Source organism: Cephus cinctus, unplaced genomic scaffold (genome assembly GCF_000341935.2).
Source record: "Cephus cinctus unplaced genomic scaffold, Ccin1 Ccin1_scaffold0967, whole genome shotgun sequence".
In the NCBI taxonomy this organism is placed as follows: domain Eukaryota; kingdom Metazoa; phylum Arthropoda; class Insecta; order Hymenoptera; family Cephidae; genus Cephus; species Cephus cinctus.
In genome coordinates this window covers 215480-233071 of record NW_014333524.1, presented here as the reverse complement: position 1 = coordinate 233071, position 17592 = coordinate 215480, and the positions used below count along the sequence as shown (strand labels likewise).

General features: G+C 37.6%; 1 protein-coding gene across 19 annotated transcripts in view; it reads left to right on the top strand.

The window, feature by feature from the left end:
• Positions 1-17592, top strand: part of LOC107271413 (hemicentin-1) — a 113641-nt gene that overhangs the window by 78178 nt on the left and 17871 nt on the right. For 17 of the 19 annotated variants that reach the window (XR_001538639.2, XM_025088651.1, XM_025088656.1 and 14 more), the window contains 12 exons: positions 1034-1195; positions 4085-4269; positions 9534-9684; positions 11795-11906; positions 13816-13994; positions 14315-14665; positions 14816-15082; positions 15184-15540; positions 15797-16057; positions 16160-16420; positions 17112-17129; positions 17278-17418. Coding sequence is in view for 18 of the 19 variants with exons in the window: in XM_025088651.1 (XP_024944419.1) it covers positions 1034-1195; positions 4085-4269; positions 9534-9684; positions 11795-11906; positions 13816-13994; positions 14315-14665; positions 14816-15082; positions 15184-15540; positions 15797-16057; positions 16160-16420; positions 17112-17129; positions 17278-17418 (2445 nt within the window). In the remaining variant the exon portion in view is untranslated. The remainder of the gene's footprint in view (positions 1-1033; positions 1196-4084; positions 4270-9533; positions 9685-11794; positions 11907-13815; positions 13995-14314; positions 14666-14815; positions 15083-15183; positions 15541-15796; positions 16058-16159; positions 16421-17111; positions 17130-17277; positions 17419-17592) is intronic. The other 2 variants (XM_025088649.1, XM_015747383.2) reach the window with 1 other exon arrangement.

The following is a 17592-nucleotide window of genomic DNA, read 5'->3' as shown; positions in this document are numbered from 1 at the left end:
GCGAAAAATGTTCACTGGGATATTTAATTGCGTTTGCGAAAGACCTAAGCTGTTGATAGAATACATGGTATCAGTTTAGTCCGCAAGATTAACTGTACAAAATATGAGCAATGGGACTTACATAGATTACCTAAAGCTCCAGCACAACCCTGAAACAGGGTCGTAGGAGGGAAGAGGATTGAGGGTCGAAAGAAGATAAGAAATTACACGCACATTGGAATTGCACTAAATTGATGATTTTTCGTAATTTCATCACCCCTCGGATACTCTTCGATCTATCCTAAACTTCTAACGTAGAATTTCACCCCAAAACTACCCCTTATCAAATTTATACCCTTAAAGGGTCCGCTCCTTTTTCCCTTCGGATTCCCCGAGGGAACGATTTTACGACGCCTTCCAGATTTTTATCGTTTTCATTCACAATGGAAAAACTTCCCTCGTAAAACTACCACTATTTCTACTTCTACTTTTCTCTACGTAATCCCGCTTCGTCTTTTTCTCCCGTAGCAGGCCTTAGGTACGTCTTGCCTCGACAGCCCTTAAACTTCAATTAAGGCTTGTGTCACTTGAGGACTCCTGTTATCCGCAGAAATGTCTCCATTTTAAAAGACGTTCGAAGTTCTTTAATTCATCCCTTATGGTTGGATGACCAAAAAAAAATATAGAGATAAATATATAGGTCCTCAAGCACGATTTTGATGCACCGTGTTATCTCTTCGTGGACAAACTGGTTCTGTTCCTTTGGTCTCATGTTTTAATTCATTGTTGAAGTCAAGTATCACATGATACCCACTGCTTTTTTTTTAAATTCAAATTTCCTTTGCGAATGCACCACTTTCGAAGGACAGAGCAGCTATTGGCTGCTTTTTTGTTTTCTTACAATTTCATCAAAACGTTTTTTTTTTTATACATAAAGAGTTGACGTTTCCACGAATGGGTCTTTCGTACTCCATAAAGAAGATTTTCGTTCGTCTATTGTTAACGTCGATTACACTTATTCGTATGTTATTCTTTTTTTCTTCTTATTTTTCAGCCACCAGTACCTCGAAGGTTGATGAAAATGGAATTGGCGCTCGTTCCAGTAAATTACAAATGCAAATCACAAGGAAGGAATTGGGCGCCGTGTTCACCTGTAAAACGAGCAGTCCAGCCTTGAAGGAGCCTCTGACAGTTGAAATCAACTTGAACGTACACGGTAAGAAAAAAAAGGAACGTAATAATAACCGATATCTAAAAAAATAGGATAATAATTCGTGAGACAATTTTGACGGATAAAAAGAATAAGTTGTAAAGGAGAAATGATTAATGAAAAAATAAAAAGAGAAGAAACAAATACTAATAGATTTTAAAAAGAAATCAAATGGAATCTAACCCTAATGGCAATCCGTATATTTTTCCTTAGACAGATCGCCTGTAATTCCAGCAGGCTTTCCCATAAATTTTAAGCGCAGGGTCACCAACCCACCGGCACTGATTTCCACCCCTTTTCTTACCGACCAATTCCCTCCACCCCACCCCGTTACCGAACGGCCACGCTGACTCCCTTCACCCTGACCGGAATTCTCCAATCACCTACGTACCAAACCCTAAAGTTACAAACCATTCAAAATAAATCGCCCCTCGTACATCAGGGACCGCGAACGTCGTTTTTCCACTCAATAAATACTTACTTTGCCTATCGACTTCGGGCCGGTCTCTCCCTTTATTTCCACAAAACTACCCCCGGATGCCATCCTTATTAATGGCCCTTGTCTTTTACGTCCGTTGATGTGCCACGATTGTAGCATATTTTATTGCAACCCCATTTTTCATGAAAATCATTAATCTTAAATAATCGTCGCGTCATTTATGGAAAATTTTTATGGATTTCATCGTTACTTGTTTTTTATGAGACCTCTAATTATTTTTACGGTATATTTTTGCTTATGTCTTCTTTTCTGTTTGAATCGTATTTTTTATGCCATTTCATATTCCGTTTACGCGCTTTTTTCATATCTCGTGAATAGACCGAGAAATATCGGAATTTTCGGAAAAACATATTTTTCTTCTAGGAATATTCAATTTCCGTTGAACGGACTCGATTAATAATTATGCATAATGTTCGCGAACAGAAAAGTACTATCTATGGTAATAGAATGGCAAAATACAGAAAGAATTCGCGGGAAATTGGTACGTATTTTTCGAGAAATATTTTTCGTCATTATTCATTCACGTAAATGCGGTCGTGAAATCGTAAAAAAATTTAGTTGTACCCTCCCCCCCCCGTTTAACCCTCCTCGTATCTTTTCCCCAAGGCCGCCCACCCTATCTGCCCCCTCCCACTTACTCCGCCAAAAAGTTTCGTGTATTTCTTTCGAAATTCTGAAGGAAAATGGCACGTCCCCTTGTTTCCGATTTGGAATAAAAGTTTAGCCCCCAGGGGCAGTACACAAGTGAAACACATAGGGGAGAAATACAAGGGCAGAAAGACATGGAGAAATGTAGTCTTGTGTTGCAACAGGAAGTCACATATCCTGAGGCTTGTCGGGGGTGGTTTGTATTTTGAAAGGGCGGTTGAATGCTTTTCGATTCTAAGTGTGGTTGCGCGGAAACCAGACAGAGGGGTGTGGAAAGTAGGTAGGGTTGCGGATGGTCGCTTCGCGAATACATCAACATATTTCCTGAGAATCATTCCCACCATCCCTTAGCCACAGTTTCACGTGAATCCAGCTTGTATGTACTAGCAACCTCTTGAAGTTCCAAAAGTTTGCAACTCCCGAAAGAATTGACCTTTTGTCATATTTTACCATAGGATAGAATAGGCAAGCCTGCAAACCGGATGTCGACGCGCCACTTGCTTCGGACTTGACTTCCTGTCGATCCTAGAGAAATCCAATTTCGAGATATTAGATTCGCATACTCTTTTCCACCCTGTTTCAGCCTTTGCGCGTTCAGCCAGTCACTACTACCACTATCTCAACTTCGATCGACCTTACTTTTGGTGCCGATGCCAAAACCAGGCTGCCAGGAATAGTCCATTGAAAAATAGCGAAAATTAATTGAACCTGTGCAAAACCTTAAGGGTGTTTTCATGTCACGAAAAATTCTTCGGAAATATCCATTTTCTTTTAGCGTACGAGTTTATGCTTCAAAAAAGTCCCTAGCGAAAATCTAGTAACATTACGTATCATTGCCTTTTAACATGCTAGTAGCTACTTCATATTTTTTTCGTTTGTTTCTTAAACCAACTGTAGACATACCTGTCCTAATACCTTAGGAAATTTAATTTTGACTGTTTCGCGATTGTTTTCTCGTTCGTGTCAGATACAACAAAATTTCCAATTATGTCCTTCATGCAGACAAATTTAAAACGAGAACACGACCTGGTTTCTGAAATTTTACGAATCTTCTTAAGTAGTGCCTCTTCAGGGTACTGTAATTGGAATATTATAACGAGGTTACGGCAAAGATTTTTTTTTTCAAAAGGGTCGACAGTGTATACAGGAGGGTTAAAACATACCCCAAGGAAAATACCTACCCCTGTTTTAATTTAGTATCTAAAATTCTCAAGTACACCGTGACGTGTTATTGCCCTTCTTCGAACCTTGCATTATACCTTGGGGGTATTTTTTTATTTTTAAGAAGTAGGTTTTATTAATTTTTTCGGCATCCCTCGCCAAGGTTTACGATCGAGCATTTACTCGAGTCTGGGCAACTCTTGTTAGTATTATAAGAGTACTTAAAAAAGATTTTAACCCCTAAGCACCGACGGTATAACGTAAATTTATATAACAAACGTTGTTCAGTTTATTTTAATTTGTGAAACTTATCGTCAATCATTCACAACAAGGGTGCTCGTAACATTTAGATTATCAAAGAAGTGACCCTTCATATGAGCATTGATATATCTTATGGTATTATTCTCAAAGTCTCTTTCTGACTAACCACTTTGCGTAGCTTTTTTTTTACTGAAATTATCAGAAATAGTTTTGAACCAAACATGACCTTGCTTAACTTCATACACTTTGTGCTTGACTCATGATTCTCCGAATCAATGTTTTCGTTAAACTATTTTCATTTTTTTATTGAATTTTTCTTTTCGCAGTTCCACCACTCGCAATGGATCTCACCGGGTTTGTCGATCACGTAGTACAGGGTACGAACATTGTACTCGAGTGCACCGCCAGTGAAGCCAAACCGCCTGCGAATGTTACATGGTACAATGGGACTACGGTTCTAACCAAGGATAATGATCGACTTGAAATGTTACGCACGGAATATAATTTGAGTGTGAGTAAAGTATATATCTTTATTAACTAACTATAAAGTTTTGACGAAGAAGCAAAAAATAGTCTCAATAAATTCAAACCATTTCGGATTCTGATTTGAACAACGATCTTCTGAGATCGGACTTTTGGGTTGATGTAATCGTAACCAAGGTATGAGTTTGGGTTTTAAATTGCAATCTAACGTAAACTCAGAAAGTTATATTATATTTATGTTAGGTTATCAGAACCAGGTCATAATTTCGAAAAAGGTGTGAACAATTTACACAAAGAACCTAATAATGGACTACAGAAAATATATGTGTGTCGTACATTTTATCAAATGCATTATTGCTCAAAATGATTGAAATACTCGTTAGGAAAGTTAGAATAAGGAAACGCCATGTAATTCCTGAATTGCTATTTTTTGGATCCAGTTTTCTGATTAATAACTCATAGATTGTTAATTTATATCTAAAATATTTTCCTAAACCGTGCACAATTTTGAATAATTGTGAAACTGTCGTGAATTGTGTGCTGATCTTTGTTTTTTATAATCCTTTGGGAGCTTACGGCACCAGATGATGAATACAGGCTTTTTATTATAAATTGGCTATGGGAAAATAATAGCTATTGGTTTCACAATTGGTTCTCATTCTGTCATTGGTTATGTTATATAATAAAGAAACGTCAAACCAGCATGACATTGACTCAATCGATTTGATTCTAGAGCATCACCCTCATAATTGTACTTCTTTAGCCCGCTTTTTTCCTGCTAAAATTTGTAGCTTTACCTTGAAAACGTTAGGGTTAAATAGAGGGTGAAAAACGTAACATTACAGGTTACTGCTATTACACTGTAATCATAATAACTGAAAAAAACCGTACGAATCGAAATTTAATATAACCAATCGTGAGGGCATATAGAAAAATGTCTATAATCAGAATGAAAATTTGCATTCAAAAATTTCCAGTAACACTCGAGCGTATCCTTATCAATAAATAATAATCGTTAACAGGGACGGTCGCGGGGAATCGAGTCCCGCGAAAATGCGCAAATGTCACCAACAGGGTCGCGTAAATCTCAGGAATTTCTGGCGATGGAGAAAGCGAAAAAAAGACGGAGAAAGAACAAAAAAAGGAAAAAAAAACGCGTAGGGGTGGAGGCGGTAAAAAAGTTTAGCTATCTGGGCTGCGGCCCTGACATCTCCAACTCCCTGACACCCGTGGCATTATCTTCTTTTCTTGTTGGTGCGAGTGCAGAGTCTGGCATGGGGAAAGCGTGAAAAAGTGTGTGTAGAAAAGGTCGCAAAAGACGACCAGGGATGTCGAGAGCCTCGGAATGGCCTGACGTTTCGCGAAATTTTCGCGTTCCCGCAAGTTATCGGCCAATGAAATGCGAATTAGTCGGATTTACGGACGAATGAGGGAGTTGGAGACTGTATAAATTCAGGGTTAGTGTGCAAGACTTATCCAAGGAAAATTGCAGGACTTAGTTTCATGACCGGATTCTAACTCACGTCCGAATCCTTTATACAAAGTTAAAAATTATGATCCTTAAGAATATTGCAAAAATTATTCTGCATATACTTCTGTTAATTTCGCGTATAATTCCAGTAGAAAAAATTGTATTAGCCAATAAAAAAATATATCATTTTTACAATTGCTTTACAATTACCTGTACAAGCTATACATATAAGTCCACATATGTCAATGATCATTATGTAATAGTCTTGTCAAATGGCTAACTGGAGTTTAACAAGTTTTTGAATATATCTTTAAGGTGAGACCAAGGGTATATTAAATACACGATATGAGCGAATTTAGGATGAAATTCACAAAATCTCTAAAGCTCTATGCGCGCTATATATATATATATATATATATATATATATGCACATACATATATATAGGCTCCTGTCGTTAGCATGTAAATTAATATACCGTGGCAGTCCAGGACTGAGTACGTACTACTACCTTTTGCGATTAGCATAGATACGCCACTGGCCCCAGCACTCGCTAATGTTTTCCGCGAACAATATGTATGCTAAAGCATCTTTACGACTGGCCCGGGAGAAAAATTGTGAAGCTCTCGGATTAAGGCGGGCAATTCGAAGGTTTTCGAGAAGGTTGAATTAGGTATCCGGAATATACATTAAATACGCATTGTGCCCATAATAAAAGCATAATATCGTTATTATGCTTATCTAACCGTATAACGTTTTAATATACTATATTGTATTTCTTATCCATTCAATTTCGGTGTAACGTTCTCATCGTAATCTTCGAAACAAAGAGATAGCTATAAAAGGTTAAACGAAATTCATTGTGATGGCACAAAGCGACGCAAAAACAATAAGAATCGCATATCCTGCTCTTATCAGTCCCAGCAACCTACAATCTTCTGCCGTTTTACATCGCTAAGTGTATCCTCGAACAACTGGCAAAACAACAACAGCAGCAAAGAACCTCCGTGTAATCTTCCTACTTTCAGCATTTTCTTCCTGCTTCAACTTACTGGCCTATGATCCCACCCTCTTTTACTTCATCCCCATAACCTCCACCTACCTTTGCCAAGCTTTTCTCAACCTTTGACTCGAGCCACCTTATTCCCCTACTCACAACCTCCGTATTCACCTCATGGCTTATCCGAATGTTTTTCGCGGGCTTTAAAGCGAATTTATCCGTTGGGCGGAAGCAAACGGGAATATCTCTTTGGGGCTTGGGAGGGGGGTTGGGGGTGGCAGCAGTTGTTCTTGAATGAAAAGTATCACAAAACGACTAAAGAGGTACTGACCTTTATATCTATACGAAGTATTGGAAAATATATTGGTAAACCGATGAGCTACTGAAACGGAAATGTATCTTTCGTTATAAATCGTTATTGGTGCAAAATGCATCATAGGATTTTTAAAATCACTAAGACAGTTTAGCTGTACGTGATGACGAGATGGATACACAAAATTTTGACCATTTTTGAAATTTGAAAAATACACTATCAGTATTTTCATTGTAATAATCAGGCTGCAACTTTATAAGAGATACCATTTCTAATTGTTATAGCCCCCCCCCCCCTCCACCCTTAAGTATATCATTTTATACCGTTACCTGTCTGTTCCTATTTTGCACGATATTTTCATAAGGACCTCTATCCATTAGAGAATCCAATCTCGTGTCTCATCTTTGTCTGCATTGAACTGATAAAATTCTATTTAATTTAACAGATCGAATAACCATGTTGAAAAGTTGCAAATGACACTAACCTGATTAATTCGAGCAACGTCATCGACATAGTAATTATTACAAGGTGGTATTCCATCCTTTCTCTTTAATCACGAACGTCACCCGTTGGTAGTACAAAGGGCAACAAACTTTGATAATACAAAGGACTAACAAAGTGAAACGCTAATAAAAGCTCGTCAAAATGTTAAAATAATAATACACTTTAAAGCAGAAACATACACGACCACATTTTCCACATATTAATGCTGGCTCGCTGGCAGTGAGCAAAGCGCCATGTAATTAGTTGGTAATAGGTAAATTCTGTAGCCCTGAATGCCGTAGCGATAGGTAGAAGGGGTGATAAGGGATGGGGCAAGATAAAGGCAGCTAGCTGTGTCGGCTGCTGCGTAATCAGACACTTAGCAAACAAAGCTAATTATCCCAGGGAATGAATAACGTGGGAAACATCGAGTTTTGGGATTGAGGATTGGCAAACATGAGAAATACAAATCCATAATCGGTGGAGGGTGGTTGTGTAGTTTATGGGTTGCGCATATGAGAGCCCATATACTCGGATATTAGTATTTGTTGTACAATGCAGGTACAGTGTCTACGGATTGATTAGTCGTTGGATTGTGGCCATTGACGTTTTTGCTTTACAATTGAACGATGAAATGCACAAATTGTATACATGATACTGAAAACAGTTATATCGAGGAATAATTTTGTAAATTACATGATATACTAATTTTTTTTTTAATAACAACTGCCATTTATTACAACAATTACTCTAACAGTAGATAGCGTCAATGTTGAAAAAACGAAGTTTCTTGGTAATATAGGTAAAAATCGATAAGAATACATTTTAGTACGCTATTTTGGTATTTGAGTTATATGAAAATATACAAAAGTACAAGGTGAAATGATTTTCTCGATAATGGCCTATGGTTAAAGGAATGTCCTCAAAATAACCATTTCTTTGATTCACCATTTTCATTTTGTTATAATCCTCTCAAAGGTCTATATATTTTTCTTTTCCTGAAATAGGTAAATAATTGACCTATGTTTTATTGCTGTGAGCATGGTAGATAAATACATGAAAAAAATAAAAGAGTGTATAAAATTTACCCATCGTGCTTTGAACGTAAGCGTATCCGTATTCTGAATACCACTTTACGTAGATTATATTCAAGTGGGATTTACATAGGTTTCATGTTACTAATATTATGGTCGAAATGAAACATTTTAATCTCTTTATTAGTCTTCAAAACAACATTAGGTAAACCTTGTAATTCTCTTCGCACTTCCATACGGTAGCAGCTGGTTCTGAATTTTTGTTTGCCCGAGAGATACTTTGAGGACAGTTTTCTGAACAAACCAAATACTGTAGGATTTTTACATGGGCATATATATGTATTTCGAGGACATTCCTCGAAAGAGACAGATCTTCTAGAAATATACGGTTTTTATAAATTGTCTCCAAAATATTTCTTAAGTAAGCATCTTATTATATGCGGATATGAATAAGATTGTAAAATTGGGGAATTAATTTTGCCCTGTTGTCTCATGGTAAGCTACCGCCGTACAAAAGCTCTTATTCTGCAGTACTCCGTCACCCATTGTCCTTCCCTAATCAGGTCTTATTGTCGCTCCGCCATTGTCAAGGAATGTTTCATTTCTTGTCTGGACTCTATCTCATCCTTTTTTCCCTTACGCACTTGCACAGCCCAAAGTTAACTATATAATTGCTATACTACCGCCCCATAAACTCTTTTGAACCCCAGACAGATACGCTTCAAACTTTCCTTCTTGGATGAATCTGAAACTTCCTTTTATTCTGGGTTAAATGCTAACTACATTAATCTATAAAAAACCAATAGCTTTAATTAATTATTCCGCTTCAATTGCCTTTTCGTATCTATTCGTATATTAAGGGTATTTTTTAAGTCTCTACCAATATACAAAGTTCATAATTTTTAGTAAATCAATATCACACATGTATTTATATTATTTTTCATCTCAAACATCAGTCGCACTGCTTGTCAATATTCCACACATTTTTTGCAGGCCGACGGAACATCCAAGACCACCAGTTACCTGTTATTCACTGCCAGCGCTTACGACGACGATAAGACGTTCAAATGTCTCACCGAAAATAACATCACGCGTCTCCAGAGTCCCAGACGCCTGGAGAAAACAACCACCATAACCGTACATTGTAAGTAGAATTGATTTTATTACGTTTGTCAATATATTACAAAAAATATGTGTTATCGGAAGTAGGAAAAATATGTGTTACCTACATATGTACCATAAATCGAAGAAAAACACCATGCTTCGTCTACACCTTAAAAGTATGTTAATTCATCAAATTCGAAGCATCCGACAACCATGAAATTTTGTTTGAAACATTGAGACTTCAGTAAATTGATTATTGTAATTAATCTGTCTGATTTGAACACAAAGGATAACGATTTTTCATCATTCATCAATAACCCTAATATTTTAGCACATTTTTCTTTGTGAATTTCGTACATGTAATCAGAATTTTAGCTCCATATACAAAGTCACTGATAATGACAGGTACTAGCAGAAATTCTGTCAATATTTCTCCTCGCGTAAATAGAATCCTATGGCCATCCCCTTTTTTATCCCTTTTTTAAATAAAAATAAAAATTTCAAATATTCTCAAACTACTTCCCGTTCCCATATTCTCGCTGATTACTCGAATACCGTAGAATAAAAGGCAGTCGTGCATTTTGTGAGACAGTCGAGCGTTCAGCGATTACCGTGAACCGTATTATATACAGACACACTCAGAAGCACAGAGACAGAAGGGTTGCGCGCGACTCGCACAACCGAAATATAGTAATAATACATGGTGGTATACTAAGGATATAGCCGAGTATGGTTCAAAGCTCTGCTAGGTCCTGTTTTATCGACAGTCGGGAATTGCACCGTTAAAGTCGAAATATCTCAAGCCATACACTCCCCCACGTTCCTGTACAACCTTCCTCACACATAGTTCCATATCCCATCATCCCAACACCCCTCGCATTCACTAAGCTGCCCAAAAGGATCCCAGTACCACCTTTGGATAGCATGCGTAGAGTCACGTTCAAAGCAACACGAAAGATCGTAAACGCAAATATGCAAGTGTGCCAGAAACGAATGAGAGAGAATATGGAAGTAGATATGAGACAAGGTATATATATAGAGAGAGAGAGAGGGATGTGTATGAAATATATATATGCTCCACGACTCTGTACTGGTTGAATGAAGATATTCACACTTCTTTAAGGATGCATATGGATATACAGATAAATGGATATATCCATGGATACGGTATATGTACCCCCCCTACGTATCCCCGAATATGCATTATGCAGCGCATATAGGGACGTGGGCATATACTATGAACTTCTCGTCTCTGTACTCGTTAGTTCTCAGCATCATGTCTCTACGGGACTCGTGACTCCTCAAACTCCGTCGAGTCCAGCCACTCGCAGTGTCCTAGTTTTCGTATATTGCTCGACGCTTTCCGATGCCTATTTGTTTTCTTATTTCTTCGTCTGTTTCCTCATACTCCTTCCACGTTCTTATTTCTTTCTTTTCATTTTTCAATATATATTTATTCGCATAGCTATACGATAAAGCGATAAAGGTTTTAGAATTTGATTATTAACGGATGAATGCATATAAAAATATGTTATCTACCCTTTACAGTATTCGCGAACACTTCCGATAATGATAACGAAGTATTAAACGTGTAATAATTTTTTTTCTTTTAACCATTTCGGTGTTATTTTTGTTCAACGAAGAATTATATTGTGAATGAGAGGTCTTGCCGATTGTCAATTTAATTGTTGTAACGAAATTTACGCTTTTTTTTCCTTTTATACCTTTTTTTTGCGTAAAAGTTCAAATGCGGTCGTTTGACGTCTTGATATTCTTTTTATTTTATCCGTAAAGTCCTTCAAAGCTGAAAAAAATCTTGTCGAGGGTATATTCAATGCAAATTCGTCGTTTCGTACCCTCGTCACGTATTCCACCTCCTTTGGCCTCATCCTGCAGGATCACGTTTAACTAGTTTCTGATATCCTGGACTGTCGTAATGGCGTACTATGACGTGGCACACTTTAGCGGGATTTATCCTGCTGTCGATACTTCATCCTCAAAATTGCAAAATGGCAAAGACATGTTCCGGATTATCCTTACAATGGAATTTAAAATTCCTACAGTTCTCTGCACTAGCTTCCAGTCACACTGCATAAATATATTCTTCGACATTTCTATAACTTAAATACATTTATAATATTTTACTTTAGATCCACCAATAGTCAAGCTGAACCCCAAGAATATCACCGTCAACGAGACCGAAGACTTTTTGATGTTTTGCAATTACAGAGCGAATCCTTCGTCGTTAAAGAAGATAACTTGGTAAGTAACGCTGCGTTTTTATTATTATTTTTATAAGTATTATCATTCGTATTATTGTAATTATTAACCAACAATCATAATGCAAGGTACCGCGTACAGTAATATAAAGATATACTTACGGGCTTTAATTGGCTATACAAATCATTTATATGTAGTTATTTCATTGCAACTCATCGTTCTTTGTCTTGACCCACAATTGTCGGGAACAGTAAATATGAGATGAAAGTAGGTCTGCGATATTTTTAAGTTTTAAACCGAAACCGATAAATTAGAATATCTCGAGCAGGGTTGTGTGCGCGCCTTCATCTTTGCAAGCATATTGCAGACAGCAACTAACCTTTCAGAAGTATATAGAGAAGTTCATGCAGTGGTGCTGCATTATTTTTCCGCTTGCGTCGCTTCAGTAGCGTCAACCGTCGGCACGAACTACTCCCCGTCGTCATTCTGTTCCATATAGACATACATATGTATATTTAGAGAAATGTGTGGTACGTACATATATACCGGTATATGCCTACAGGGAGTCTCATGTTCTCGTTGTGCTTTATTAAAGATCGAAAACATTGGCGAATGAATTCCTCTGGCAACGAGTGCATCCAATGTGATGGCGGCTGTTTTCTATGTTCGATGCCATTGAAAATTATGTAGACGGCAAAACCGATGAAGATGTTTTATTAATAAGATTGTAAAAAAAGGGTGTAGGATCGTTCATAGTTCTTAGTTCCTTCTTCTTAGAGTTTCTGTAATGTCGCAGACTCTCTTATTTTTTTAAGACAGAAGATGCAGTCGTGCTTTAACACCACAGCCGACAACACATATCTTTGCCCTTTTCACCATCTTGTATCAATAGTCAATATATTTAAGTTTTACGTTAGAGTCAGCTCAGTTTATGCTTATTGAAATACCTGTCACCCTCAATTAGTAGCTTCAGGAATTCGTTAGCACGTTCGTCGAAATCTTTTCGATTTACAGCGCAGAACGCCGTTAATAGATTCCACGAAGAGTATATTAAAAAAAAATTATTCACGTTAATTTTTGTTATAATTTAGCGAAGTACTGCCATGAAAGTTCAAAGAAAAGAAGATCAGCGACATTTCGTATTTTTCGTGTAATTCCTTGGAGAGGTAGATTTTTCTTAATCGCGATAGGCAGAATATTTTTTTTTTTCCTACCTCGTACTTTTCATTTTTTGTTCTTGTGGGTGCTTGTACTTACTTTTATTTGGTTATGTTCTTTTTTCTCTTTATCGAAACGCTTTTTGAAGCACATCACTGTATCATTACATGCTTTTTCTTACGTGAATGCAATTACGACTCGGCACTCGTACAAAGTTAAATCAGCTAAGAACGTAAACACAAACGGGCGCGAGATACGGCAAAATAAGGGGATGAAAGTTAAAACATTAAAAAAATAAAAGACGATTTCGAGCAGCAGAAGATGAGTAGGTACTACAAACGAGGTGAAGGAGGCTTACGTAAAAAAAAAATACTTGAAAGACGGTAAAATAATTGCCTATGAGCGAAGGAACGACGTCTGCGAGTACACGTACTTGTAGTAAGGTTGAATCTTCGTTCATTGAAAGCAGCTTACAAGGTAAAAGAGAGGGCACAATAGTAATTCTATGTATAAGATAATTAGTTAATGCTCTTATTATATTTAGGCAATTTGGAATACTAAAAAGAAGACGGACTTATTTATCATAAATACCTTATAACTGTTTGGAAATTCTATTTGTTCTTGCCTTATAAATTCTTTTTGCAAAATTCCGAGAATACCTCTGAATATAAAAAAAAACCCTACCCTTATGCTACTTCGTTAAAACGAAATACGCGGCTATTATACTGTTTATATAATACGTTTCGTTGCCTCTTATTTCACCCTCCTTTATCTACTTGAAAATGTAACCCAGGTTACGGGACGGAGAGGAACTCCAACTGAAAGGGGATCATTACGACGGCGGAATAACCGAGCAGACGGCACTTAAGGTGAAAAATTCCACCCCAAGCGACATGGGAATTTACACATGTATCCTAGAGAACAGCGTGGGCAAGTCGACCACTCAGGATTTTATAGACGTCTCGGTGCTACGTGAGTATATATCTATATCTATATATATGTATATACATTTGTGGAAATGGCAATAACTCGTACACGTAATATGCGCGAATGCGTGTAGGTGCAGTCAAGATCATAATTCTGGCATTCAGTAATGCAATACCAAAGTGCAACCGTACACACGACAGCGTGTAAATGAATTAAGTTAAAAAAAATTAATCGTTATAAAAAATATAATCGTATCGTTTAAAGTTACAGCCGTGAATAGCGCAATTGATGCTTTTTTACATGTACCAGACTGGGTGGATATTATTATTATCATTGTTTCTATTGTTCTTTTCTTTTATATACAGACAGACCCACTGTAGCTGTTACCACGGAACCAAAAGTTCCAGTAAATGAGGAAGATCATCTTAACGTGTCCTTGACCTGTGAAGTAATCGCCGGTTACCCGACGACTCTCACGGCTGTTCGATGGTATCTCGACGGTGACCTTCTTAAGGAACTTCCCGACTGCGCCAGCAATTCGACGACGCCGACAAGCGACGGCGACGTCGAGGATTCGGCGACGTTCTGCGACATCGATCCTAGCAAGTTATTACTTGAAGCTGTCGGCAGATCTTTTCATGGGAATTACTCGTGCGAGGGCAGAACTGATGCTGGATGGGGTCCAGTATCAGCCAGTACCCCGGTTGCAGTATATTGTAAGAAAAATTTAATCCTAGAGCACCCAGTACCATTTAAATATTTTATACGAATTTTTTGGACTTTTTATAAAATTTCTGTTGCGCAGAATTTTAAAGTACCATTTAAAGAGGTTGAGATGCTTTAGAAAATTTTGGTTATTGGTGTAGATAAACCAGGACCTGCCACGATATCGTACGAACCGCAGCAAGTCATCAGGAAGGGTCCTTTACGGATTAATTGCTTAGTGGCTGATCCTGGACGACCGGAAGTGACGGGATACAGGTGGACACGCGGATCTTCGCGACTTCCGAACGAGAAAAATTCTGTGCTGAACATAAAGTCTGTGAATCTGACGATTGAAGCCAACTTCACGTGTCTCGCGTACAACGAGGCAGGCGAAGGGGAACCCGCGAGTACATTTATCAACGTTTGGGGTGATTAACAATTGATCAATAGCTAATCGTTGTCTTTATTAATCAGCGTTAACGTACGAGATTATTATGATTCTTTCTCGGTTCCTTTTTCAAATTTTCAGCCGCCCCAGCCTTTATAAAAAAGTTACCATCGTATCACGGCTCCCCGTATAATTCTCCCAACGTTAGTATCGAGTGTTGGGTTGAATGTGACCCCATGTGTAACATATCATGGATGAAGAACGGCGTCCCCATGGATTTCTCGAATGATAATCGTTACTATCTACAAGAATTTCGTCATCCACCTAATCCCAACACCAATGATTTCGAAAGTATTCAGTCCATCCTTATATGGAAGTTGACAGAATGGCCAGGACATCATCTGAACGAATTCGAGGATAACGGAAACTTTACTTGTGTAAGCAGTGGCAACTCCATTGGTCCAGGTGTTAACAGCAGCACGCTTTTCAAAGTCGATTGTAAGTTATTCCTCGTAGTTACAATATCGAATTGATCATTGTATTTGGTGTTCTTTTCTATTGGCAATGTAATCAATTTTGATTATGATTATTGTTCATTGTTTTTATAGGCTGACTTCTAGTTTTGCTGTTTTTCTTTTCCACTCTATTGGAATTCATTCTATTGACCGATTTCAATTTATAAAGGAAAATTTAACTGATCTTTTCCGGCATTTGCTTTGCGCCCTCTATCCCGGTTCTTTTTTTTACATTATAGTCCCACCTGTAAACATGACGATCACCAAAAGTGTCGTCGACGTGGTTGTGGATCGCATACCGGAAGTTGTCGAATGCGGAGCAACCGCACATCCGACACCGACTTTCCGATGGTACCGCAATGATTCCAGTGATATCTTCTCCCAGACTCATATTTTTGCCCTAAAGACACCTGTGCCTCAACGGAGTACCGGTACCTACATCTGCGAGGCTAAAAATCAACTTGGCAGCAACACGATTTCATTCTTCATGAACGTCCAATGTGAGTATCGTGAATTGTTCTATCAGGAAGCTTCACTGATGTAATACAAATAATAGTAAAAATATATTTTCTTTGACAATAAAAAATTAATCTCCGATGCAGTCAAACCAAAGTGCACCATCGAGAAGCATCATATCAACTCTAAGGAATACGTGGTTTGTTCAGCCACCGCTAATCCTAAGGAATGCAATTTTACCTGGTCCCTCAAAAATGAGAATGAGACCCTGGAGCAAGTGGGTGAGGATCGTGATGACGGCAATAGTTACCTGTTGCTCGATAGCTCCGTGAGCAACACCAGGATATACGTCTGCGTGGCGAACAATAGCATTGGCTTTTCAGACGCCTGCGAGCTTCGCGTTGATGGTAAGCTTTGACATTAATATTGTTTTATGTTTTTCAATGAATCTCTTCTTTTTATATCAAAAATGCGTCACGCATTGATTATTGGATTTTCTTCGTTAGTGAAGTGCTTTGAAGCAATTTCGAACCGTTAATTAAATGCTCTTCTTTTCTCTGGTATCATTGTGTTTCTTTTGTTAATTACGGGCAGTCTTTCTCTTGCGTCGTGAATCGGATGCATATCGAAACGATGATATCGCAGGGTGAAAATTACACGTTTGTGATTATTTTCATGGGACTTGGACAAAGCAATGCCGTTGATTTGACAGAGTTTAAAAATTTCTTACTTCTGAACATTGAATTACATTTTATTGTGTCTCGTTTATATCATCGGATATATGGATTCGAACGAAAAATTGTTTACCAACGTTAAATCATCCTTACCATACTTGACGACCGTCAAATTGTGGCCAATATTCAATGAGTTTTTGTCGTGCAATTCAAAACAATAATGTTGCTGAACAATTTACTTCCCTTAATTAGGATGCAGGCAAAGTTTATTATACTCGGAACAATACAAGCCAGTATGACGTGAGCAGAAGACAGTCTGTAGAAAATAACAAAATTGAAATTTATTGACAAAATAATTATATAAACCGTTCACAATAATAACGTACAGTTCATTTGAAAATTTACATCACTATAATGTCCTTAGCTCACAATGGAAATAACAGTAAGTCCATTTTCAATTTCCATCAGCGTTATACAAAAAAAATTGCATATACTTTTATTCCCAAATCTAAATATCGTAAAAAGATTTCCTTGTTTTACTGATTACACAAACAATTTTTCGAAAATATTCTAATCAACCATATTTCTAGGTAATGTGGGTTGGTGGTCGAGACTCGACGATGATCTTAAGATAATAGTCATAATAGTGGCTTCCGTCATAGTACTGGTGATGGTGATCATCTGCATAGTTGTGTTCCTGATATTCCGCCGCAAGCGCAATCAGGTAAAATGTGAGTAAAATTTGAAAATATTCCATTTCTTTTTTCTTTTGCGTGAAAAAAAAACTGAAGCATAACAGATGCTTATGTTTATGGCGTCCCCGTTATGTTTATGACCCCCCCCCCCCCCAAAAAAAAAAAAAAAAAAAAAAAAAAAGAAAAAAAAAAAATAAAAAAAATAATAAC